At 40.5% G+C, this 26,335-nt stretch overlaps 1 protein-coding gene across 1 annotated transcript; it reads left to right on the forward strand.

Annotated features, from left to right (window-relative positions):
* The first annotated feature begins 1,102 nt into the window (after positions 1 to 1,102).
* On the forward strand, positions 1,103 to 17,424 carry HNRNPU (heterogeneous nuclear ribonucleoprotein U). Its single transcript, XM_054021726.1, has 14 exons — positions 1,103 to 1,982; positions 2,963 to 3,077; positions 3,214 to 3,287; positions 6,513 to 6,652; positions 8,280 to 8,379; positions 9,601 to 9,713; positions 10,150 to 10,413; positions 10,751 to 10,870; positions 11,448 to 11,576; positions 11,977 to 12,145; positions 12,687 to 12,932; positions 13,918 to 14,117; positions 15,863 to 15,934; positions 16,295 to 17,424. The coding sequence occupies exons 1-14, from the start codon at positions 1,274 to 1,276 to the stop codon at positions 16,346 to 16,348; spliced, it is 2,505 nt and encodes an 834-aa protein (XP_053877701.1). The 5' UTR covers positions 1,103 to 1,273; the 3' UTR covers positions 16,349 to 17,424.
* Positions 17,425 to 26,335: the final 8,911 nt, after the last annotated feature.

The following is a 26,335-nucleotide window of genomic DNA, read 5'->3' on the forward strand; positions in this document are numbered from 1 at the left end:
CACATGACTTATGAGGAGAGGCTGAGGGAACTGGGCTTATTTAGTCTGCAGAAGAGTGAGGGGGAATGTGATAGCAGCCTTCAACTACCTGAAAGGGGGTTCCAAAGAGGATGGAGCTTGGCTGTTCTCAGAGATGGCAGATGACAGAACAAGGAGCAATGGTCTCAAGTTGCAGTGGGGGAGGTCTAGGTTGTATATTAGGAAACATCACTTCACTAGGAGGGTGGTGAAGCACTGGAATGGGTTACCTAGGGAGGTGGTGGAATCTCCATCCATAGAGGTTTTTAAGGCCTGACTTGACAAATCCCTGGCTGGGATGATTTAGTTGAGGTTGGTCCTGCTTTGAGCAGGGGGTTGGACTAGATGACCTGCAGAGTCTCTTCCAATCCTAATCTTCTATGATTCTATGACATCCATGCAGGCACAGAGGTTCATGCACATCGATCAGCTCACAAGATTGGAGCCTTCAGTTCCACAGACTAACTCTATATTTTTTTTTAATTTTTCTAATGGATGATGTAGATAGGGACAACACAGCTTCTTGGGGCAGGGACACAATACTCCAATTCACCCTTTTGGAAGGGGAGACTACAGCCTCCCTTCCCCCTTAGGTTTAAATGGACACTGCAGGGTTGTAGGCTGCAGTTTACTAGTCAGCCACACTTCCACTGCTCCTGTCTATAATCATTATCAATTAGTGCTGATAGCTACTACTGATATAGCACTTCGGGGCCAGGGCCGTTGGTGCTTTAAGGATGATACCCACCTACCTTTGTATATTTCAGATGGGGGGGGCAAGGCACAGAGCAGGGAAGGAACTTGCCCAAGGTCATACTCAGCCCGTGGTACAGGCACAAGTAACATCAGTAGCTCTTTGCTAAGAGCACTAGTCGTGTTCCTCCTGCCCCGTGAAGAGTTCATAGCTGCCCCTTTGTGGCGCTGGAAAAGCTGGGGGTAGGCAAGGTTGAATGCGCTGGGGCGGGTATTTACGGTAGTGGGGTTGGAGAGGCGCTCGGCGGCATTTACGGTACATGGGGAGGGAGGGGTATATTGCGTGCGCGGGCGGGGCGGGCAGAGCTGCGTGCGCGGCCCCGCGAGGCGCGTCTCTCCCTCGCGAGCTCGGTGAAAGGATTTGGCGCCAGGCGGGTCCGCTCTGCAGCTGCCGCAGCCGCACGAACCAGCCGCGCCACCCACCCACCCGCGTCCCACCGGGGCCTCGACCCAGCGCCGCCGTCCGACCGAGCCCAGCGCCGCCAGGCACCGCGCCGCCGCCATGAGCTGCTCGCCCGTCAACGTGAAGAAGCTGAAGGTGTCGGAGCTGAAGGAGGAGCTGAAAAAGCGGCGTCTCTCCGACAAGGGCCTCAAGGCCGACCTCATGGAGCGGCTCCAGGCCGCGCTAGACCAAGAGGAGGCCGGCGGGGGAGGCCCCGCCAGCAGCGCCGCCGAGCCCGGCAACGGCAGCATGGAGGGGGAGGCGGCCGAGATCGGCCAGGAGGGAGGCCCCGACCAGGCCGCGGCCTCCACCGTCGAGGACGACGACGAGGAGGGGATGGAGGCGGCCGATGGCGACGCCATGGAGCTGGGCGAGGAGAACGGCGAGCGGGCGGGGGCCGGGGGCGGCCCGATGGAGGAGGAGGCGGGCGGCTCGGAGGAGGAGGAAGAGGAGGATGAGAACGGAGACGACCAGGGCTTCCAGGAGGGGGAGGACGAGCTCGCCGACGAGGAGGAGGCCGCGGCCGGCGACGCCAACGGGCACGGGGAGCAGCAGCCCCCGCAGCAGCAGCAGCCGCCGCCGCTCCTGCAGCCCCAGCAGCGGGGGCCCGCCAAGGAGGCGCCCGGGAAAAGCGGCGCCTCGGGACCCCCGGCAACGGCTCCTGCCGACCCGGCCGCCGCCGCCGCCAAGTACCAGCCGCAGCAGCAGGACAAGAAGAAAGCGGAAGGCGGCGGCGGAGGCGGCCGCCCCGGGGCCCAGGCAGTCGGGGGTGAGTGCGTGGCCGGGGCCGCAGCTCCCTCCCCGGGGCTGAGGGGCCGGGCGCGGGGGGGCGGTTTCCGGGCTGAGGGATCCGGGCCCTTCCCCGCCGGCGATGGGATGCGCGCCCCTTTCCCCGCCGCATGTCTCCCCGCAGCGGCTGCGCCGGGCCCCGCGCTGCGGGCGGGGGTCTCGGGCAGGTGGGGTCGCTGCGCGAGGGCGGGACCGTTGCGCCAGTCTCCGAGCATGGCGGGGGGGGGCGAGGGGAAGGGGCTGCTGCGCCGTGGGGGAGGGGCGGTTACGGAGGGGCCGCTGGGGCGCGCTGTATTGTGCAAACGAACGCTTCGCGGCGTGACGTTGCTTCCGGCCTGCCTGCTCCTCGGGATCGCGTCTTTGGAACGTTCGGTACAATGGAGGCGGAATCCCCTTCCCTGCGGCCAGGCCCCATGCAGAGCGGCCCCCGCCGCCAAGCTGCGCCTGGCCATGCGGAAAGGGAGGCGCTGCAGTTCTGTAGTGCCCTTGTGCGCAGCTCCAGTGTGCTCTACGGAGAGGGGGTGGGGGAGGGGAAGGAAGATAGATGTAAATGATCTATTTAATGCAATGAGTTACTGGTCTCCTTTCTACTTAACCTTTCTGTGCCCTGAACGCAGCAGGTGTCTTCTCTGTGCAGGGACAGTATAAATGAGGTCATATTATTTTTCACAGATCTGACAATTCATGAAGTAACTTTCAATAATGGTCAGAACACACCATTGTCAGAACCGTAGTGCTGCAGATAGGACAAGTCTGCATAATTTTTTTTTATTATTAAAATTAGAGAATAATAATAATAAGAGATCTCTATGCTGGCATAATTTTATGGCAGCTAAGTGGTGTGCTCTTAAATTTTAATTGGAGACCTAACGCTTAGGGAAATACTAACATACAAATTAAAATGCATTTCTCCACAGGACCTACCTTAAAATTTTTTTTCATTTAAATTACTTTCTGTAGGAGATACTAAAACAGAACAACAAAAAGCTGGTGATAAAAAGCGAGGTGTGAAGAGACCACGTGAAGACCATGGCCGGGGATATTTTGAATACATTGAGGAAAACAAGTACAGCAGGTAGTGAAACTTCAAAGCACTAAATATTATTAGAGGTCTATCGATGAAAAGCCCTAAAAGCTAGGTATTAATTACGCTTTGTAAAAAAAAAAACATTATTAAGGAAAATGTATCAATTTATTCTGTTGGTTTTTAGGGCCAAATCTCCTCAACCACCTGTTGAAGAGGAAGATGAACAGTTTGATGACACAATGGTTTGTCTTGATACTTGTAAGTATATCTTTTTTTACTCCAGTGACAAGTTCCCTGCCACCCTTCCCCCCCCCCCCCCTTTTTTTTTTTTTTAACTAGCTTGCTGAACTGTAGTAGGAACATGCAGGTTGACTCACCAGTAAAAGTTACCTGTGAAGGACTTCAGAATGAGCTTGTGCCATTTTTCTGCTTTTTATGATATATGAAGAGAGCCTGAAAGGCTTTACTTTGTTTTATTCCCTGTATGGTGTTTCTTTTAAACTTTAAAAATATCGCCCCTGGTTTTGCTAGGGGATGGGGGGGAGGGGTTTCAGGATGTATATTGCAAAGGGGTATATCAAATCTATAACTAAGGCATTCCAAAATGTTCACCAATTACTAAACAGGTGTTAACAAATGAGATTCAAAGTTAGGAGAATGATGTACAGTGAGGGCATAAACCAAGTGAAGAAACTCAGTGGGCTGATTTAAATTGTGAACTTGATTATGAAATGGTATGTACTGGCTCTGTTATACTGTACAGCTTTTCTAACTTGGGAGGGAAGAGGCAGTTTACCACAACTTCAAAGATTAAACAATAAAGTGATAAGAGAGTACATATTGTGATGAAGTAACTGCTTTTTGGTTCGCTTAAGCCCTATTCTACAATAAGGAGTCTTTGCATTGATATTAATAAGTTAGAACAAACCATTAGTTGACTTCTAATTGGTCGTTAGTCATTAGTGCAAAGTAGGAATGTGTTGGTGGTATGCATGGAGAATTCTTACCCATTTGTGTACAAACTTTGTACAGCTGTAAAGTCTTACCTATCAGTCATTTGTATTAGCTGTGCATTAGTCTCAGGATTAGTTCAGCACTAATATGTCCAGTTCCAACTGTGTGTGATTATAAATTTACTACTCTGAGAAGAGAATTACCAACTTGTGAGCCCTTGGTGCTGCCACTAAGGGTAAAGTGGGGGTGGGGAATGGGACTAGTTTTTCCAGATATGACATATCACTAGCATTTAATGGTCTCTGTATAAAGCAGTACCATATTTTCTACAGTGCCTTGACACAATGGACAGTTACCATGTCAATTTAAAAAGAAACCTTATCCAGTCTGTTAGACAGCTGCAAATTATATCCTTTTATTAAAGGGAACAGTCTAGATGACACTTGTCTAAAAGTAGCATACATAGTGTTGCAAGTAACACTAAGATTACTATTGCTGAAAATTATAGAAATGTTTCATATTCTACTTTAAAACTGGGAAAATTTGGATTGACAGTCACATCAACAGAGAATACGGGTTAGATGTAGATTATGAAACTTAGAATTTTATTTATTTTTTGGAAAGTGCCTAGCAGTTAATTCAGTCTGATAGTGTTTCTTGACAGACTAGATTTCATTCTTAATTGAAAACTGCTAGTTGTAAGCAGCTGTCTTTTAATGATAGAACTTTCAGAGTGCCTAAATAATAGCTGTGATTTTATTGTACTACTACAAGTGGTCTAGTTTTCTTGAACACAAGTAGTTATGCCATTGAAGTGCAGTCATTTTTACACAGATTTCAACTTAATGTGAGCAGTGGCATGGGGAAACACTACATGTGCATTGATGGCCTGTATTTCTAGAGTCCACCACAATTTTTAGATTACATTAAAGTTCTATGTGTGTCAGCCTCTGGGCAACATTGATCCAGTTTATATATTCCTGACACTTCCATACAAAGTGGTGGTAACTTTCTAAATTAAATTTTTTTAAATGTTTTTACAAAACAGGTAAGCATAAACTTGCATAGTTTTCTATAATCAGTTTCACTTTCTGGTTCATATGCAATAATGTGTGGAGGGTATTGGAAGTGTTCTGAGAACTATGGATGAAAAGTATTTATTACTAGTACAAAATAAATTTCAGTTGCTAACATTATGGTGGTAGAAGGGGGTCATTCCATACAAACCAAATGAGAATTCTAGTAATACTAAGCTCCTTAAATCTTAGACCTAAAGTATGTGTCCTGTTAAGACTTCTTAGTTTTAAGAATATCACAAGATGCAGCGTGTAAAACAGTACAGTTCCTTTGTGCATAGACTGGTTACTGTTAACTTTTAACGTTTAGATGCTGTTCTAAATAGAAGTGGGAAGGCAAGTCTTGTACATGGGCAGGATAATATATTGTTCGCTAAATTTTAGTGTGGCTGTGGCTTCTAGTACATTCTTGGGCACTTCAAGGGCTGCATCCCACACCTCACGTCCCCATGGTACATTGGCTTGTTATGGCTTTAGATCTGCTGTTTTTGTTTTCTAGAGGCTTCCATGCTGTTACTGGCTTCAGCTTTTTTGGGACTAAGGTTCCAACTGTGCACTAGTACTGTGGTTTTTGTTTTTTTCCCATGTGGCACTTTTTTCTCATTTTTGAAGGATCATCTTCTGCCATGCTCTCCCTGTGTAAGCTACCTATATCTGATTTGGAGTATTTTATTTTAATTGGCTAAATTAATATGTCTACTTGTTAGTAGTGTAGACAATCACATATATAGAGCTTTTGGTACTTGTTTGTATTTTGTTAATATTGTTCTTTAGAGTCTGTTGTATAAACTGTTAGCACCTATCTGTGTTTAAGGCTATTTTTAATGTCTGCCTGTAAACAGTTACCTTTGTTACATCACATGGTAAATAGAAATTAGAAATAAACTTTATAAACAGTAGTGTGTAGACTCACTAGCAGCAGATTTTTATAGGAAATTGGGAAATTTCAATAAATGTGTAAAACTGATTCAGAACACACTCATCAGGCTTCCTCGGGGCTTTCTGGTTGATCAGCTATCTGAAACTTCGGGCTGGGAAAGTACCCCACCAATATTTAGCAAACCACTTGTTTTATTGAAGTGTCCATATCCAGGAGCAGGAGAGCTGTGTTCCGGTCATGCCTCATATGGAATAACTTTGAAAAAATAAATACTGACAACGATACTGAGAACTTTCTGAAATTAATTGTAATTAAATTTAATAAATTGTATACCAAAATTTTCTAACATGAGTGCCTAAAGTTGCATCTGAAGTCATATCCGGGCATCTAAATAATTTCATGAGTTCTGAGCCCACTTGCAATCAACTGCTTGGCACTTTTGAAAGTCAAATCACCTATTTAAGTTCCCAAAATTAGACACCCATACTTAACAATATTTATTAACTAATCTGTTTAAATTTCAAACATACATATGAATAGCAGTAAACAGTATGATTTTTATTATATTGACAGATAACTGCGACTTGCATTTTAAAATCTCAAGAGACCGTTTTAGTGCTTCCTCTCTGACCATGGAAAGTTTTGCCTTTCTCTGGGCTGGAGGGAGAGCTTCCTATGGAGTTTCTACAGGCAAAGTCTGCTTTGAAATGAAGGTAAATCAGATTATTACTGTTTTAGTGGGGAATGATCTTGAGCATATGTAAAAACTTTATTGCTCATCATGGTGTAGCAGGAATTTTACAAAGATATAATTCCATTCAATTGTAGCTAGATCAGATGGGATAAATCCAGAGCATAGGGATTTTTAATCTTTCTCTATAGACCAGAGGAACAATTTTATTTAAAACATGAAAAATAACACAATTGGCAAAAATGCTTCCTTTTATACAAAGACTCTACAAAATGCAGATTTACATTTGAATCATGTGGCTATAAACAAGGCTTGGAAAAACTTACCTGACACCAACTAGCCAAGACCACCTACAGTCTAAAGGAATGAAATGGTACTGTATTTAATTGTAATTTAACCCAGCAATCTCATTCCTGGCCATACCCAGTCATCTGCTTACGCCACAGGAGTTGGTAACTTTACCAGACAACTAATAGTCAGGACTCCATCTCCTAGCTGAAGCCAGTATTGATCAAGGTGGGAAAGGGAAAGAAGCTGTAGTGCTATAGATGGTCCACAACCATGTAAGAAGCCAACACTTCCCACCTGCCGGGAAAGGGGTGGGTGCTGAAATTACTACCAGGTATTAGTCCTTGTTGTGGCTTACTGCCTCCAGCTTATGCCTTAAATTCTTAGGCCTTTTCCTTTCGTGCACCCCATTCACAATTCTAGTTGCTTTTTGTTGTTTCATGCAGTCCCCTTAGGCCTCCTGGCTGCTGCAAGGGTTGGTAGGTGGGCATCTCCTTTTACCCAGGCTCCCTTAATGAATTATTCTTGGTGCCTGCTGACATTGCCATTACTGCTGCAGCTCCAATTGTCTTGTCTGACATCGTCAGTGTTATTCTGCTTATATGACTTCGAAGAGCAGAGGATTCTGGTTAGTTTTCACTTGATACAGCTTGGCGAAGCTCTGAGCAGCAGTAAATATATGGCAGCTAGCTGTCTTACACATTTATGGGGACTTAAGGGTGGGTTTTTTTCTTCTTCTTTGTAATCATAAGAGTAATATGTCTTTAAACAAAGCATAGGTTCTGCAAACGCCGTTACTCATAACATTTGTCTAAAGAGCTGTTTGCTATCAGTCCCTTGCTGTAAAAGAAATACTGTTAAGCTTTAAACTGTCCTTGTATCACTACAGCCAAAACACTGGCTTAATTTCTTCATGTAATACTGCACTTTAATCTGTACCGTATTGGCTAGAATAATGTTCACTTTTTTATGCGTGCAGAGTACTGACATATTACCATGCAGAAAAGTCGACTGAATTTTTTGTTCAACATAATACTAATTTTAAAGTTAGAAGGGCTCCTTATACTTCAAATGTCCCAACCTCTCCATAAACAAAGCTCTTGAAATCATACGCACCTTTACATCCTTAGCCAGAAGATATAAGTACTTGGTAGCTGACTTGTAGTTCCAGAAAGTTTTAACTCAAGACTACTTAACTCTTTCCCCACTCCAACCCTCCCCCCAGTAATACCTGAAAATGTAGTATGCTCTTATTTGTACTTAATATTTTGAAGCCTGTATTAAGAGGTGATGCAAAACATTACCTTTAGGAATCTGTCTTGTTTCATTTCACTTTTTAATCAATTTTTGTTTAAAAACAGGTTACAGAGAAGATTCCTGTTAAACATCTGTATACAAAAGACATTGACATACATGAAGTGCGGGTTGGCTGGTCACTGAATACAAGTGGAATGTTGCTTGGTAAGACTTCAAAATATGTCAGTCAGTATTACTTAAATTTAGCTAAAAGGCATTCAGCCTTTTTTTGATGACCATCTCACTTCTTATGGAGTAACTAAATCTGTATAGGCTGCTTTTTTGTTTGTTTGTTGGTGATGCCTCCTAAACACACTTAAGATAGGCATTGTATCAAGTTGATTCTGTGAAGACAGTGGCTTTGAAAGGAGGATACACTTCTTGGACCAAGGTATAAGGGCTCTTGACTTTGCAAGAGCTGTGCCTCCCTCTTAATGATAAAAAGCATCAGCTATGTAGAATAATTCTGTATAATTTTTGCTCTGCATATAACCTGGCACAAGACTGACTTGAAGAGCAGATTGCTAAGTATGTTGGCACAAGTCCAGAGAAAGAAAAGGGTATTACTCTCAGAATTATTAATAGGAAAATAAAGAATTATGTGGTGATTCTACCAAAATTCTTTCACTTTTGAAAGAGGGTAGGAGGGAAGAATATTCTACTGGATGAAAGGAAATTATTCTCCTAGTATTCACCCACGCCATCTTTGTAGAATGTTTGAGTTCCATCTGTTTCTGCTGCAGCAGCTGTAAACTAGTATTTTTAAAGGTGTGCTGGTGTACAAACTATTCTTCAGAATTTAAGATAAAGTTTTAATACCTGTCTACTGTGCTTGTTGAAATGTTCACTATTGAACGAATAGTAATTTGGAGCAGCATCTGGTGATGGTATTAGGCTCCTTCTTAAAGATAGTTCTTAGCTGCCATCTAATTCGTTTCAGTAAAAGTCAAATGTGTTTTAAAAAGTAAAGATGTAGTCCATTTTGACAGTTCGTAAGGTAGAATTCAGGAACTGTAGCTCATTACTAGAGTGAGTAGAGAAGGCCAAGAACTTCAAGGATGTAACAATCTATGATCTAAATTTTTTTAATACTAGAAATATTTAAAAGAACAAAATGCTGGAAAACAGATGGCCTTAGAGTAATTTGGAATATCTGATTTATTTGTTTTGATGTCTAGCTGCATTTTTTTTTCCCCTCTTATTTTGGAACTCCTACTAGATAATGGCCTGTGGTGAAGTAAATGCAAAATGAGACACAGCACAGTTCATTTGAATGAATATATTCTTTTTTTTAGAATGTTGACAACTCCTTTAAAAGTAGTTAATCTAGAACACAAGATTGTAGCTAGTCACTGTAGTTTTTAAGTTGTCTTTTTCTTTCACCAGGTGAAGAAGAATTTTCTTATGGATATTCTCTAAAAGGAATAAAGACATGCAATTGTGAGACTGAAGACTTTGGTGAGAAGTTTGATGAAAATGATGTGATTGCGTGTTTTGCTGTAAGTTTTCCACTATTTTTATGTTTTTGAAACTTGAATTTTCTGGCTTAGTTATGTGGGAAAGGCTGACCTGATTCTAAAAAACTGGAGCAAGATACTTGTATCTTAAACATTCTGGTTAATTTTCTTAGTGTTGGTACATTACTTGATGCATGTTTAACTGAGTTAAAGCCTGTATGGAAGACATTGACATTCTACAAAGTTTGATAACTTTTATCTACATTTACCTTAAGGGCTGCATTTTTTTTATGTCTAGCAAAACTTTAAATAAGATTAAGTTTGGTTACTTGTATTGCGGACAAAAAATGGAAACTGAGATTCCATCATGAAGTCTTGATAAAAGGAAACTTGAAGTGATTATGTACAGAGTACTTGGATTCCTACTAATTTGGTCTTTATACTAGTGCAAGTTAAACTTTGTTTCATATATTAACAGAATTTTGAAGGCGATGAAGTGGAACTCTCATATTCCAAGAATGGGCAGGATCTTGGTGTTGCATTCAAAATCAGTAAGGAAGTTCTTGATGGGCGACCACTCTTCCCACATGTTCTCTGCCATAACTGTGCAATTGAATTCAACTTTGGTCAGAAGGATGAACCCTACTTTCCCATACCTGAAGAGTATAGCTTCATTCAGAAGGTTCCATTAGAAGATCGGGTTAGAGGACCAAAGGGACCTGAACAAAAGAGAGACTGTGAAGTAAGTGTGATAGTTTTCTTCAAAAGAACTAATGGTTTTTTAAGGCATATTAATCTAATTGCAGTAATCCTATTGAAAATCTTACTACACACAACTAGTTTTGGCCATCTGTGTGGATACTAGTTCTCGAAACAAGTAACGTATGATAAGTCGTTAAATTCTATAAAGTTTACCAGTTTGGATCCATTCAGATGTTTCTCCATATTTAACTAAATGAAACAAGTAAAGTAATAATTGGCATAATTATGGCAACATTTTTTGATAAGTTGCCAATTAGCACAGCTTCTATATTTGGCATTCCACTTAAACTATAACAATCTAAACCATGTCCTAATAGGTGGTAATGATGATTGGCTTGCCTGGAGCTGGGAAGACTACATGGGTTTCCAAACATGCAGCAGAAAACCCTGGAAAATACAATATCCTTGGAACAAATACTATTATGGACAAAATGATGGTAAGTAGTGGCAGGACTGAGGTCTGTCAGTAGATTTATAAAAGTTGAAAGCTCACTTAGATTTTTGTTCTTTCCCATACTATTTGTGATCTTAAATGTCAAAGTATTGAATAGTTCTTTGGGTTTTGGGAGACTTAAGGAGTTTTGACTAAACAAAGTAAATATAGTATGAATTACAGCAGGCTTCTAAACCTTATGTAGTATATGTTCTTAGTAGAAATCAGATTTCTTTGGTTGACCTAGTTATGAAATGTCTTAAAAAGCAATACAGGACAAAAATACTTGAGGATGGGTTACACCTAAATTCTGACATGCATTGTAATGCAGTAATTATTATTTTTGCATGATGTCTGTAGTGAGTATAAAGAGGAATATTGCTCACTTGCCATAGCAGACTTTTTAAAGAATTACTGTTCCTTTTGTGGGATATTGTTAAGAACATCAATTCAAATAAGTTTGCAGTGCTTCACTTGGCTTAAAAAAAATTAAGCCTTCAATGCCAGATAAAAGCACTTAACAAAGGAATAGGTCAGCAACAGGAGGAGTACTACTATAACTTTGGAATATGTTTCTGTAGGTTGCAGGTTTTAAGCGGCAGATGGCTGACACTGGAAAACTTAACACACTGTTGCAGAGAGCTCCACAGTGTCTTGGCAAGTTCATTGAGATTGCCGCTCGTAAAAAGCGGAACTTCATTTTGGATCAGGTATAAGTTACAGTGTATGAAATTTAATTTTTAAATTAAAATGGCAATAACTAAGTGGGATTCAGGTTTAGAATCTAGCAGCTGTTTGTTGCGCTCTTCCACTTTTCCTGCTTACCTCATTGAGGAGGCCAAAGGTTGAACTGTACTACAAGCATTTTTAATCACTTCATATGTCATAATTTAAGCTTTCTCCAAAATTGTGGGGTGTTGAGGGAAATAGTGTTCACATCCAAAGAGTGTAAGATTTTTGTAAAGTTGCACCATGCTACATCTTTCCTTCCACTTACATGTAAAAGTCATTGCAAGCTCTTGTAGAGATGAAATTTATACACCATAAGTTTAACTTCCTTTAGTTCTGACAATGACAGCTACGTGTAGTAAGTTACTGCATTTTTTTCAGACAAATGTGTCTGCAGCTGCGCAGAGGAGAAAAATGTGCCTGTTTGCAGGCTTCCAGCGCAAAGCAGTTGTTGTTTGCCCAAAAGATGAAGACTACAAGCAAAGAACACAAAAGAAGGCAGAGGTGGAGGGAAAAGATCTTCCAGAGCATGCAGTTCTCAAAATGAAAGGCATGGAACATAATCCTATACTGTGTTTTAGGATGTTGAGTATCTGTTTAAAGGGATAATGTAAATTTTTAGACTTCAAATTTGCTTACCTTAAAACAGTTACACTAAAACCTAGAAACTGGAAGACTATTGTAGCTTTGTAAGACAACACTATATTGTGTGTTCCCTCTGCTGCAGTCCTTAACACTACTCAGTCATGCTGATATGCTCCATGCAGATGCACAAAGCTGTCGTGGCATAAAGTGCCCTATTTATTAAAAAAAAAAAAAAAAAAAAAAAAAATTAAACATGCTTGGCAGACATTGATGTTTGTTCTGAGTGCAGGTTTCAAAAAATTAATAGGCAGAATATTTTCTAGCTTTGGATAGTATTAGCAACTTCTTGGTGAACTGTTTGCTTCACTTACCGCTCCTCAGTTTTGTCTTCATATTCAGTGATTTGGTTTCTGGAATTTTGTCCCTGCTCTTGGAGGAGGAGTGAGTAAAGGGTTTAATTGTATCTCAATGGGTATTCTGAACATCCAGGGTTTTCTCCTTTATAGGAAACTTCACACTGCCGGAGGTAGCAGAATGTTTTGATGAAATAACCTATGTAGAATTACAGAAAGAGGAGGCTGAGAAGCTCTTGGAACAATATAAAGAAGAAAGTAAAAAATCTCTTCCTCCTGAAAAGAAACAGAACACTGGCTCAAAGAAGAGTAACAAAAAAAGTGGTAAAAATCAGTTTAACAGAGGTGGCCAGAGAGGACGTGGAGGATTCAACATGCGCGGCAACTTCAGGGGAGGAGGTAGGCCTAGAAACAGACCTGTTAACTTTATAGTCATTTCTGGCTTTGGTGTTAACCTTTGACTGTAACTGGTTCATTACCTTTATGCTGGGGAAAGCTTGACTTCAACTCCAAATATACTTCAAGAGGAAGTCAAGACATTAGCAAAATATTTTGCCAACTACCGTATATACTTGTTCATAAGCCGAATATTTTTGGTAAAAATGACACATCAAAGAGCGTGGGTCGACTTATAAACAGGTCTACACCAAAATTTGATGACTTTAAACTATGGAATCATTGAATTGAATATCTAATACATTGTCGTTTTGTTTACCTGGAGCGTTCGCAGGCACGGAGCCGCTCAGCTTCCTGAAGTGACCCTCCCGCAGCTCCCATTGGCTGGGAATGGCAAACCGTGGCCACGGGGAGCTGAAGGGTTCCGTGCCTCGGAACAGTCCAAGTTTTTAAATAAATAAATAATCCCGACCTGCCAGTGGCTTACCCTGACGGGCTGGGAGCCAAAGTTTTCCAACCCCTGAAATATAGGGTCGGCTTATGAAAGGGTCATGCAGTTTTTGCTATATTTACTTAATCCATTTTGGGGGATTGGCTTATAAACGAACGGGCTAATGAACGGTATATTGGGTATCTTAAATTATGGACTAATTTAAGAGGGAACTAGAGATCCTATACTGTATTCATATGTCAAGGGCACTGCTGCTTAATTTTCACATTTGGATTTGAGGTTTTGGTTTTGCAGTACATTGGTGTCTCTGGGTGTTTTAATCAATTAGATAGGTATCAGAAATTTCCTATTCAGGCATTCTTTTTCATTTGAAGCCAGTGGGCTTGGCATCCAAATCTATTAGGCAAAACAAATCTTCCTTAAAAATGTAGTACGTGTAAATCCTAGGATTTGAGATATGTCTGCTATATCATACAATAGTTTTCATATAAGAAAGCGTTGTCTAACAAATGCATGTTTTTGTTTTTTCTTCCACAGTCCCTGGGAACCGTGGTGGATACAACAGGAGAGGTGGCAATATGCCTCAGAGAGGAGGTGGCGGTGGTGGTGGCGGTGGTGGCGGTGGGGCAATTGGCTATCCATACCCTCGTGGCCCTGTCTTTCCAAGCAGAGGTGGTTACTCAAACAGAGGAAACTATAACAGAGGTGGAATGCCCAACAGGGGGAACTACAACCAGGTAGGTAATGCATTCTGTAGGTGTGCTAAAGCTGACTTACCAGGCATTTAAGGCAATTTCTTATTTGAAAGATTGCAGTGGTAATTTACAAATTTTGCAGGTTGAAGCATGTTGATTCACAGGTTTAAAAAAAACAACTCTCCTGTGATAGTGGTATGGTGAGTTTGTGTTTAAAAGGCCTGTCTACTTTAGGTAATTTTGGCACTTGCTAACACACATGGTACCAAACTTTTATTAAACATTCTTCGAGCTGGTGCATCTGGTATAATTGGCAAGGTTTTAAGCCTTTGCTTGCTCCTGTTAAATCAGAACAAATTTAGAGCTCTTGTTTTTGCAGTCTAAGCACACTGCAGCAGAATTTTTCATTACATTCCCACAAGGTATTTTCCATGTGTTTGAAAGCTACAATCACTGGTCTAAGCACTTCACTATCCACTCTTCCACCACTAGTTCTTTGGTGCCCAACAGCAGTTAAGGCAGTTCATTGCTGCCCCTGCCACACCAGAGGAGGGAAGATAGGAAGCATGAGCTTCCTACATTAACAGTTAACTGGTTTAATAGAAGTGTTCACATAGAATTTTGAAGTGAAAGGGACAGCACCTGTGTAAAATGCTTCTGAAAAATACATAACTAAGAAAGCATTTTCACAAATTTAAGAGCAGTAACCCAGTAAGTGAATGTACTTGTTCTATGGAATATATGGAGGCATATGTAGGCTCAAAATTACAGGAGCTACCATATCCAGACTACCAAGACATGAAAAATAACACGAGGGACTGTGTTCCATGTACACTGTCCCTAGTATCTCCCAAGATGTACAGATATGCAAGGCTCCTCTCACATTAATGCAAGTAAAGTGAAATGTAACTGAAGGAGAAAGTTTAGTAACAAAAAGGAAATATGAATTTTAACTGTTTCAAGCACTACAACACAATATGTGCACTGCTCATGGTTTAAGAGTGGCCATGTCACTTGTATGATGTGTGAGGACAAATGTATCCCAATTTTGGGGGCTGATCTAGTGCATGATGTGTCAGTTAAGTATTCTGAGGATCTCATAATAGCTGTTTGTGATCTTAACAGCACCAGGAACTTAATTGCTACTCCTTCAAATCGACAGACTTCAGTGCAGGCATTCAAAAGTTTTATGTTGGCTTATCTTGGACTGTTAAAGAGCCAGCAGATGGAGCCCAAGCTAATAGACTTACTTGACAAACTTCCCAAACACTGATGTTAAACCAGAATGCTGCATTTCTTCCAATATGGTGAAAATTCTTAAGTACACTTCCATAGTGTGGCTTGCATCCCAAACTCTGTGCACCACTCTTTTCTCTCATTCATTATTAAATAAACCATATCTTTGCCTGATCACATAATAGTCTTGTGGCGACTGCAACAGTTGCTTACATGAAAGAATAGGAACATATTTGTATTTATAGTTGTCTTAATAGAATTAGCTAGCTGGAAACAAGCCAAAACTGGATTAGCCAGGTCTTCAGACCACCACCAGCAGCAGTTTGAGAGCTACTGGCTTATGAAACCTATCAAATCCAAAACCCACCCTCACCAAATATAAATCTCTGAAACAATGGAGAGACATGTAAGCATTTTAAGAGCTTTTCAGTGTCTCTGTAAGGTTTGTACCATGATAGGTGCACTGGTAAGTCTTGGATTCTCATGCATACCCTTCTGGAATGTGGCCTACAACTGATGTTGTCGTGTTCTAAAACACCTTCTTGTTACAGAATTTCAGAGGAAGGGGAAATAATCGTGGCTACAAAAACCAATCTCAGGGCTACAACCAGTGGCAGCAGGGTGTAAGTAACTTCTGAGACTTTTTTCTTTAAGTCCTGAGGAATTGACTCACTCACTCACATGTGTGAAAATGCTGTGCAAAGTTGTCTCAAAGTCTAGGATATTTTGCATTTCAGCTGTGGCTTATTGATTATAATGGCTGTCAATATATTTGGTTTCGTCTCAATATGGCATTACATTAAACAATATGACGCCTCCTGTTTTTTTACACAGTTCAGATATTACTGCCAACTGGAAAGTTGTTCTTCCCTGGTTAGTTAGCTGTCATCTAATTTCCTTGTAAATGTATTTAATGCAGGAAAGTGAGCTGTGAGTAATGTCTGGTTACAGTTCAAAATTAATTATTTATCCATCTATTGCAGCAATTCTGGGGTCAGAAGCCATGGAGTCAGCATTATCACCAAGGATATTATTGAATACCCAAATAAACGAACTGATACATATTTCTCCAAAACCTTCACAAGAAGTCGACTGTTTTTCTTTAGTAGGCTAACTTTTTAAACATTCCACAAGAGGAAGTGCCTGCGGGTTCCTTTTTTAGAAGCTTTGTGGGTTGATTTATTTTTTTTTTCTTTTTTTTGTACATTTTTAATTGCAGTTTTAAAGTGATTCGTAAGAGAACCTCAGCATTGTGCACGATAAGAGAATGTGTCAGTATTTCAGGGTTCTACATTTTATCTGTAAAATGTGACTTTTTTTTTTTTTTTTTTACCACAACAAAAGTAAAACGTTGCTTTGTACCTGGTGTCTTTTTATTAAAGAATTTTCTCCTTTTTCCTCCCTTCCCCAATTTCTAGGAAACAGTCGTGAGTCATTGTCACAATTGAATAGAAATGTTAGCAACCAGATTCATGTAGAGGCTCATAGTGGCCCTCATGAATATCATGAGACTATGTAATGCTCATATTACACTCCATCCTCTCTATGCAGTTTCTGGGTGGAGGGATTGGGAAAGCAAAAGTTTCTGGCAATAACTAGAAAGGTTTTATAACATTGGAGTTCAGCAAAACTTGGGGCAAAGAGGAAACCTGGAGCTAAATAGTGAAGGTGGAGTGCATGTAGAAGAGCTCTTAAAGTGTAAAACTTGGTTGCATTAATTGTGAAGGCTCAAACTTGTGAAGGTACAACACCATGAATTCTTTTCCATTTGTTCTGCATTTTGATTCTGAAAAGAAGCTGGCTTTGCCCATTTCTTATTAAACAAAACTTGTTGTAAATCCAGTTGTCTAATGGGATCTATATGAAGTTAGCTGTGTGTCTGTATAACCCCTTTTCCCCCAAAATACTGTATACCTAGTGTGCTTGTAGTAGTTACTCCACCATTTTGTAAGCTAATGAAACTGTGAGTCACCCATTTTATATCTAATTTTTAATCATGTCAATTCTCAAATGGGTGTATCTCCTTAGCCTGCTGATTCCTTTTTCTCTTTAAAAAAGTAGGTGGAGAAATTTAACTTTAGACGTTTGTTTGCAATAAAATAAATTCATTTTACTCTTGTTTTGGGATTCTCGCCATCAAGGTCTAAAATCCCTTTTAAAACTCTTCAGAGGAAGAAGAGAATGTACAAACTATTATGTTGGACAGTTCCAATGCTTTACTCTGTACACTCTAAAAATACTGAAGTGAAAACTAGTGGCTGCTGTAGTAGAAATATCAAAGTAGGATTTTGTTGCTGTGGAAAACTTGCTTGTAAAGGAACTACATTTATCAGTCTCATAAGAAAATGTTAACCTAGCTGAAAGAAAAGTCTTTCATTAAACTTCCATATGACAGTAAATTGTTCCGACCTAACATTACCACTGCATATGATCTTTAAACCCTCCACCTATCTTGAAGGAAGAAAGTCTTTTTTGTTTTTGTTTTTTTTTAAAGCCACTTACGTAGTCTTTTTATCAAATATTTGAGCGTTCTGGGGACCTAATACGTAAAATATACATCCCATGTATAATTCCATAATCTACTACACTAATATGTAAAGATTTAGCCTTTGATGTGGATTGTACTGACTGTAAAATCAGTTTAAACAAATCCAGCTCTTGCTGTGAAATAGAAAATAGCGAGGGAAGAAAACAAAGGCCAATTGTAACATCTTAAAGCTCCAGTTTCACTGTAGCAGCACTGTTCAATTATAAGCATGTACATAATTGTTGTAATGTTATTGTTGGCTAATTCTTGGCCTACATCGGTCACATTATACGGGCAGGATGGATACTATTGACCTAAAGCTAGAATTATGACAGATGTAAATACACCTTACCACTAGTACAAACAGGTAGGGACTTGTTTTTTAGTTTTAAAACCTAGAACATGGTGATCCATTATAGCAGAAACTGACATCCTCTGTCCCGATGTAGAGACAGTGTTGTGCACTTAAACAAAACAGTTTTTTTCTTTAAAATGTCACTTGGCTAGTAAAAAGTCCTGTGTAGGGTTCAAGTTCGAAAATACTTCATGTTTCATAGTTAAGAATTTGTAGCCATAGCAGCAGATGGTAATTGGGTACTAATACAGCCTCCCACCCCCCCATACACCCTTCCTTGAGGTGGTGATAGATAGAAGTAATAAAATTGCTTTGTGGGAAAACAAATTCATGAATCATTAATCAGTTTTTCCCATAAAGACACTATAGTCACTAAAGCCAAGTGGGAACTCTAACCACAGTACCTCTCTGACTGGGAATCAAGCACTTTGAGTACTCAGTGGCATGAGAACACTTTTTTTTTTTTTTTTTTTTCCCCTCTAGTATTGCTTAACTTTTTGTTCTGTTTCTGTATTTTGATTTTATATATATAAATTTTTCCTTCCGTTAGTCTTTAAACACCAAACATAACAGCATGTATTTTAAAAGTGGACATATGGATTGTTTTCATTTAGAAAACTCATCTGATTATGTAAGGTATCTTTGAGCATGCTGCTATTTCAGTAGTATTGAAGACTACAAATGCAGTAAAAATGCTTTCTCTAAAAATTCTCTTGCAAACCCTGAGCTGTAGGAAAAAACTTCTCTATTTAGCTTAAAATATGAGCACAGGGTATAAAAGGTGCTGACTCTTGACATCTCTTCTGATCTTATAGCTGTGCTGTTTGCACTGTTAAAATGTAGAATTTAGAAATCTCCAAAAAACACAAACTATTATTTAAAACTTAATTTCATTCTTTACTTTGATTACAAAGGTCTATTCTTAAATAGATTTTTCCTTAGCCAGCAAAACAAAGGAGAGGCTTTTTCTATAGTTTTAGTGAATCTTGTTTAAAGTTCAAAAAAATGAGTGTATAAATGTATTGGGTTGGTTAAGGTAGCGTATGAAGCTGGAATGTTAACTGGAGAGGGAGAACGGAAATGAAGTTGAGTTTAAACCTAGCCAGGTCATAGAGACTTATTCCTCATGTGACCATTATCACACTTTGCATTTAAATTTTTAGTCTGAGTAAAGAAATTAAAGGGATAACAAATCCATGAGAACTGTAATAATTACTTGCCCCTCCCCCCAATTACTGGTCTCTTGGGTTACAAAAAATGTGATTATTTTCAATCCCCACTTCCAAAATGACTTTTGCAAAAAAAAAAAACAAAAAACACACCCTATGTTTGCAGTTACCCATGACTAAAGAAAAGCAATAGAAAATTTGCATGGAGTTGAGTTGATAAAACTAATACTGTTTCAGCAGAGTATAAACCACAGCTGTATGCTGTCACCAAAGAGGGCTTGCCATCTGGCATATTAAGTAACCACAGGCATGTTTATAAGGCCTTGTTTACACTGGAAGAAACTCTGCTCATTTTTTAGCAGTTGCACTTCTGCTAGCTATGCTGTGAATGCTCATAAAATGGGCTTCTATTTTACTTCAGTGTCATGAAAAGTACTGGAGCTGCAGTGATGGTGTAACTGGTAGACTTAATAGTGTAGTGTAAACAAGGCTCCATTGTACACCTATTAGCAGTTCTGTTACCATACATATTGCTCAAGCTTTAATGACTTGTCTGGTAAAATTGCTTGAGTCTTCTCTGCACTTGAACTTCAACTGTAGCTACCAGCTCCTGTAATATGGGCATTTTTCTGGTTTCAATATACCCTAAGGGTTTGTCTTCTGTACCATCAATGAAATGCCACTTGTGGCAGAAATGGATTGCTAATATAGAGAGGACAGCTATCAGCATCTTCTAATGCAGCCATAGTGGTAAAGCAACTGTAGGAGACATCCCAAAATACTTTGTGTGGGCACCCTGTGCCCTGAAGATTTCAGAATGGGTGGCTCTAAGAAACTACACCCTCTGTAATGTGCTGGGAAAATGGCAGGTACTGTACTACTACACACACTTATAGCAAATCTAGTAGAAATTAGTGTGAAAGAAGCCTTTTTTGAACTGTTTAAAATCCTGACTTGGAAATGAGCTGTGCGTGTGTTACTTTTTTAACTGAGCTCTGAAAAGCCTGGTAAACAGGAACCTAGATTTTAGGTCCACTTTCTTGCTCCCAACCCAGACTGGTTTGTCTCATCTGCCATATTGTGGCCTTATATACACTATGAAATAAAATCATTACTGAACATAGTTGTCAGCAAACAATTCAGGTGACTTGGAGCTAAACACAAATGGCTCACTGAGCAGGGTTTGTCATGACCTATGCTTACTCATTAAGTGTTCAGTTACAGTTCTGTTTTCTTGTTTAGATAGGTATGCTAGCAAGCTTAGTCCTTATGGCAGCAAATATCTTCTTCCTTTCTTTTATCTTTAGTTGACTGTTGTGGGAATTCATGTAGTACTTACAGCTTTCATTTTGGTATAAAACACCTTACCTTAAAACATACTGCTTTTGAGTCTGTTGTTTCCCATTTGCTTCAATGGGGGAGGAGGGGTGGATTCAGTCTAATTCTGCTGTCTTAAATCTGTACTTCCTGTAGTAATCACTCTCCCAAAGGGGTACGAGTCCTCTGCTTTGATAGACATGTCTATTGCAGTCTTACCTCTTTAGAAATCTGTCAGTTAATGTTTTCTAATGGCACAACTTCAAACCAGGTCAGAAGAAATCAAATTAAGTCCATAACCGAGCATGTATTTCTTAGATGGGAGAGGGGTAATAAGTAGATGCCAGAAAAAGCTTACGGAGGGAAAGCAGAAATTGAAAAGTGCTGCTTTGCAGTATAAAGGTGTTATCAAGCCAGCTGTGGTGAAGTTAAAGGAAGCATGCTAGCTGTTCAGCATCCCCGCCCCTTTTTGTGATGCAAAGTTCACTTAATCCTACACAACTGACTTCATGTGGTTGGTTGGGAGGAGGAGGGTGTATTTTATTGCAAGATAGATTAAGCCAGGGTGCTTCCCGGTTTTATATAGCTTCTTCCCCTTTATTCACTCAGAGATCGAGGCACTAGCTGTCCATTCACTGGGTCTTTTGGGGTCTGTAACAGTTGTACAGAATCAGCCAACTGGAATAGTAATTGTGGACAATAATGAATCTTCATTTGACTCCTGCCTTTAGTCTTCCATTTCACAAACATTGGGAGTGGCAGGAAGCCATTGGAATAAACACCAAACAGCTGCTTGAACACTATTTCGTTTAGTGAAACAGCTACTTTAATAAAATTCTTACTATATTTTTGAAAGTGGTATACCAGGAACAAAACCCTTTTTCAGTTCAACAGGTGTTTCCCAGTAACCTCCTCTTTATCATTCCTTGTCACAATATTAGCATTGTACAAACCATTTTGTAATTGTTTCTGGTTAAGCAGGCAGCGTTAGGATCAAAATTGTTCTATTTCTGGAGAGGAAAAGAAGCTAATCGTATTAAAATTGTCTGAGATAAAATAGCTCAGACAACTTCCTTTTAAAAAGAATACCTTTTAAAACGCTTTGTAACCATTGTTTACACTTTGTTGGGAGTAATGGTAAAGATGAGAAATCGCAGTATAAAAATAATTACTTTGGACCTCATTGTCTGGACAGTAAGTGGGGACTAAGGGTATAGTTATCACCTCAGTGGCACAATGCTCCTCACCCCACATCTTGTAGAGCTGCCTTCATGTGTTGGGGAGTCTCCACAAAGTAAGTGTCACCAACTGAGGCCTTGTCTAGAAAAAATAGATGAAGTTTATAACGAGAGAGCTAATGTAAAATTCTAGTGTTGATGGGGCTACTTGTAGTTTTCCCTTGATCTAGCTGGTCAAGGTGAACCATAACTAGAAGTCTAGGGTTTATCTCCCCCCAACTACATTAAGGTAAAGCTATGCTGTGGCCCATTTACAGTAGAATTTTGTGTGTTCGCTATCTTGGTGTAAAAATACCTTTTTTGTAGTATAAAGTGGCATTAGACCAGGGGTAGGCAATCTATGGCACGTGTGCCGAAGGTGGCACGCGAGCTGTTTTTCAGTGGCACTCACACTGCCTGGGTCCTGGCCACCGGTCCGGGGGGCTCTGCATTTTAATTTAATTTTAAATGAAGCTTCTTAAACATTTTAAAGAACTTACTTACTTTACATACAACAATAGTTTAGTTATATATTATAGACTTATAGAAAGAGACCTTCTGAAAACGTTAAAATGTATTACTGGCACACGAAACCTTAAATTAGGGTGAATAAATGAAGACTCGGCACACCACTTCTGAAAGGTTGCCAACCCCTGCATTAGACTTTATATAGCTTTAAGCTGCATTAATTCTTCCATGGGCCCTTTCACACTCAGAAACTTTCACAGGGTCCTATGGAAACACACTTGCAAGGGACAGGTGTAAGACCAAGGCTAGAGTGAGGGGCATGTTCTAAATATTTTGAAATGAACATGGGTATCTGAAAGAATAGCTTAAAGTAAACAGTGGCCAAAATACCCCGAAGAGACTCTGCTAAGGTTACTCACATGCTTAAAGTTAAGCATCTGTGTAAGTCTTCACGCGATCGGGCCCTAAAAAAATTTTTTCATATGGATTTCTTATTAAGTAGTCTGTACATATTCTGTTAGTACTTTGGGAATGTAGACAATTTTATTTTACAAAGAAGGCTTTGTTATTCATCTTTAATTCATAGGGTTGTTCCTTTAGATAAGTTGGTAAAATACATCAGCCCCTGTAGAAAAACTTTGCTTTTATGACAAGAGGGGGGGAGAAATGTACCAGCTGCTTTTAGTTGTCAGAAATAATTTTGCTCTGGAAAAACTCATGGATATAGTCACCACTGAATTTGTTTTTAGTATTTTCTAAGACAAAAGTAGAAGCTCCATTAAAGTGGCAAACTTTTATTTCCAGAACATGGATGTGATCCTGTAAAAATTTAGGAACGGAATTATGCTTATTTGAATAATCTCATTGGCTTCACATGTGCAAGTCTGTGCAGCATCAGGCCTTATATATGTGCTTGTAGCCATCCTGTACTATATATACAAAAAAAAAACAACCCTATTTTTAGAAATATTTAGGTTGCAAAGTCAAGCACTGGAAAGATGGGAAATGCCAGATTTATCCTGGGAGTGAAGTGGGGGAATCAATTGTTGGGGCCAGTGGGTGGTTGGCTTGAATCTGGCCCAGCATGACTCTCTTCTCCAATATCTGGGAGTTGAGGGAGATCTTACCCCATGTGGTGTCCCAGGGATAGAATAAGGGCAACTGTGGCCATGTGCTGGATTGGGGGGAAGCCCACCATGGCTCCCTGTGCTACAGCTGCTCTGGCAGCTCCCAGGCATGCTCAGTGCAGTGACTTCTGCTTTAGTAGTGGCATAAACCCAGCTTTGAAATGTTAATGTTTAATCATTATTTTGGCAGTTTGCTAACACCTGAGCAACACTATGTAAAGTGTGAGAAGGAAAATGGCAATTTTCAGCAGTTTACATCTCAGCAAAATCTTGGGATACAGAAAATCTACTTCTCTAGCTGGAGAGCTTTACCTTTACCTGCCGCAAACAATGGCAGTGTTGGAGTTTCTCACTATGTCTACACTAGTGCTGCGACAGTGGCACAGCTACTGTGCTGCTGTAACGTCATAGTGTAGACGCTTCCTATGTTGATGGAAAAAGTTTTTCTGTCATAGTTAAACCACATCTCTGAGAGGCGGTAGCTAGGTCAATGGAAGAATTCTCCCGTTGACCTAGCCACCTCCACGCCTTGGTTAGGTCAACCTAACTATGGTTCTTAGGGTGTGAAATTTTTCAAGCCCTAACTAACGTACATAGGTGGACTGAAGTTCTAGGTGTAAATGAAGCCTCAGAAAAAGGTCCCAAGAATTTTCTACAATGGAAAGTGTTAGGCAACCTAAATATAGGGATCTCTGCCAGCTTCCCCTATAATACAGCAAGAATTACCCTACTGCAAATAATTTAAAAATTAAGATCAGGAAAAAGAAGAGTTATTTACACTCCAGGAAATGCTAATGTGGATCCTTCTGTAGGTGACTGACAAGCAGTAACCTCCCTGGAAGATGAGATGTTTCAAGTGTATCAGTCAAATAGCCATTGAAGTGCTGCTCTCCCAAACTTGGCATCTGACCTGGCTGTCATGTCAAGTGCATAAAATTTAACAGAAGTCAGTGGATTGCATCACGTTGCAAGCCCTGCAGCTCTCACAGATTGGAATGTTCCTAAAGCAGGCAGAAGATGCTGCTTGTCTTGGTGATGTTCAGAGGGAGAGGCTCTCTGGAAATGCACTGTGAGGACCACTTAGAGGTTCTCAGAAGAGATGGCTTGGCCTTTTGATGGGCTAGATTATAGCGACAAAGAGATGAGATTAGAGCAAAGCTCTGGATGTGTCCAATATATGCAGCTTCTCTTCTCTAGTGTCAAGTGTGGCTCCAGGAAAATGACTGGCAAGGTAACTGATCAGGTAGAATTCAGAGGCAACTTGGGAGATTAACTTGGAGTGTGGTTTCAACACCTCTGTCCATATGGAAGGAGTAAGCTCACTGACTGTCCGCGCTGAGGCAATGGCTGTGGCAAACTGGGAAACTTAATTTATTTTTATGGAACAGTAGGTGTGACTTAGTTTCCTCTCTCATCTTGTATTGTTACTAGCCAGAAAGGACCAAGTTAATTTTTTTCTTGACACGACAAGAAAAACAGCGACTGAAGAGAAGTCCTCTAGTATGAATGAACTATCGGGAACTAAAATAATTGGGGGGGGGAGTGGAGGGACTTAATGCAAATCCCTAGACTGTTAAACAAGTCTGTAGAAGTACCATGCCTGGGAGGGAATTGCTTATACTGGTTTTGATCAGGTTCAAGAGACTCAGCAAACAAATAACTGAGCATAGTATAAAGTGGGCATCTTGATCTAGAGGAGAGGAGACACTCTCACACAATCCAAGAACTGATACAATACTGTGACCAAGAGGGACAGACCTTGCAGAAAGGGCGTGAAAGAGTTTAAACCAACCAGGGTCTCCATGTGGAATATGACTGGCATCTGGTAAGACAGGCATGTGTATAAGCTATTCATTGTTTTCAAGATAAGTATTCTCTGTCATGCTTTTATTCTAAATTAATCTTTTGGTTTATGAAGGCTGGTTGGTCATTCCCCCCTGAGAGAGAACAGGACCCCACATGTTGATCTAAACTCAAATTTGCTAAGGTGATTGCATTGGAGGGCAGGAGGAATTGCAGCCTAAATCCCAGGTCTGGAGGGAGAGGAATGTGAGTTCTTGCCCCGAGAAAGGTGATGGCTAGAGACCTTAGACCCGCTTGGGGCTCCCTCAATGAGGCCACGAAGGAGTCAAAACTGAAGTTACCTTGAGAGCTGTGACAATGGCCACCAGAAAAAACATGTTGATGATCAAGTGGTGTATTGAGCATCCCAATAATGGGTCAAAGAGCAACTCCATGAGTTTTAGGAGGATGGAATTGAAGTCCAAGGTAGGAGTTAGATCTCTAGCCAGATGGCAAAAATGAAGGAGACCCTTAAGGAATTTAGACACTAGCAGATCAAAGATCGAATATGATTGTACCTGAATATGACATACTGATATTGCTGCAACGTGAATTTTGAGAGTCAAATGCTAGTTGAGAATCTTAAGTATTGGGTCTGCTATTGTACTAGATTGTTTTGGGGGGCCCATGTGGAAAATCTTTTCCATTTCAAGGAGTGAGTCTTCCTGGTGGAAAGTTTCTTGCTTTGTATGAGAACTCCCTGAATCTGTAGGGACCAATCTGTCAATAGCACTCAATCCGTTGCAGTGTTTGACCTTGGTTCAGAGATACTATGTCTGAGCTGCTTGAGGTGAATGGGAGGCCTCCTGGACATTAGCAATTGCCTGATAGAGAGAACTACCTTGGCCAGTAAGGGGGGGCCCTCAGGATGATGTAACCTTGTCCCATATGATCTTGGATATTATCTTGGGGATCAGGGAAATTGGCAGAAAGTTATATAGGAATTTGAGATCACCAACGGAGAAAGGCATCTGGTAGCGAAGCCAAGTGAAAGCCATCTGG

The sequence above is a fragment of the Malaclemys terrapin genome, chromosome 3 (genome assembly GCF_027887155.1).
Source record: "Malaclemys terrapin pileata isolate rMalTer1 chromosome 3, rMalTer1.hap1, whole genome shotgun sequence".
NCBI classification, from domain to species: domain Eukaryota; kingdom Metazoa; phylum Chordata; order Testudines; family Emydidae; genus Malaclemys; species Malaclemys terrapin.

Bases quoted from the DNA above. Each gene is read 5' to 3' on its own strand.
- HNRNPU (XM_054021726.1), top strand. From the start codon at position 1,274: ATGAGCTGCTCGCCCGTCAACGTGAAGAAGCTGAAGGTGTCGGAGCTG. The intron at 3,078-3,213 runs GTAGTGAAACTT...GTTGGTTTTTAG, and splicing joins GAGGAAAACAAGTACAGCAG to GGCCAAATCTCCTCAACCAC. The intron at 15,935-16,294 runs GTAAGTAACTTC...CATCTATTGCAG, and splicing joins ACAACCAGTGGCAGCAGGGT to CAATTCTGGGGTCAGAAGCC.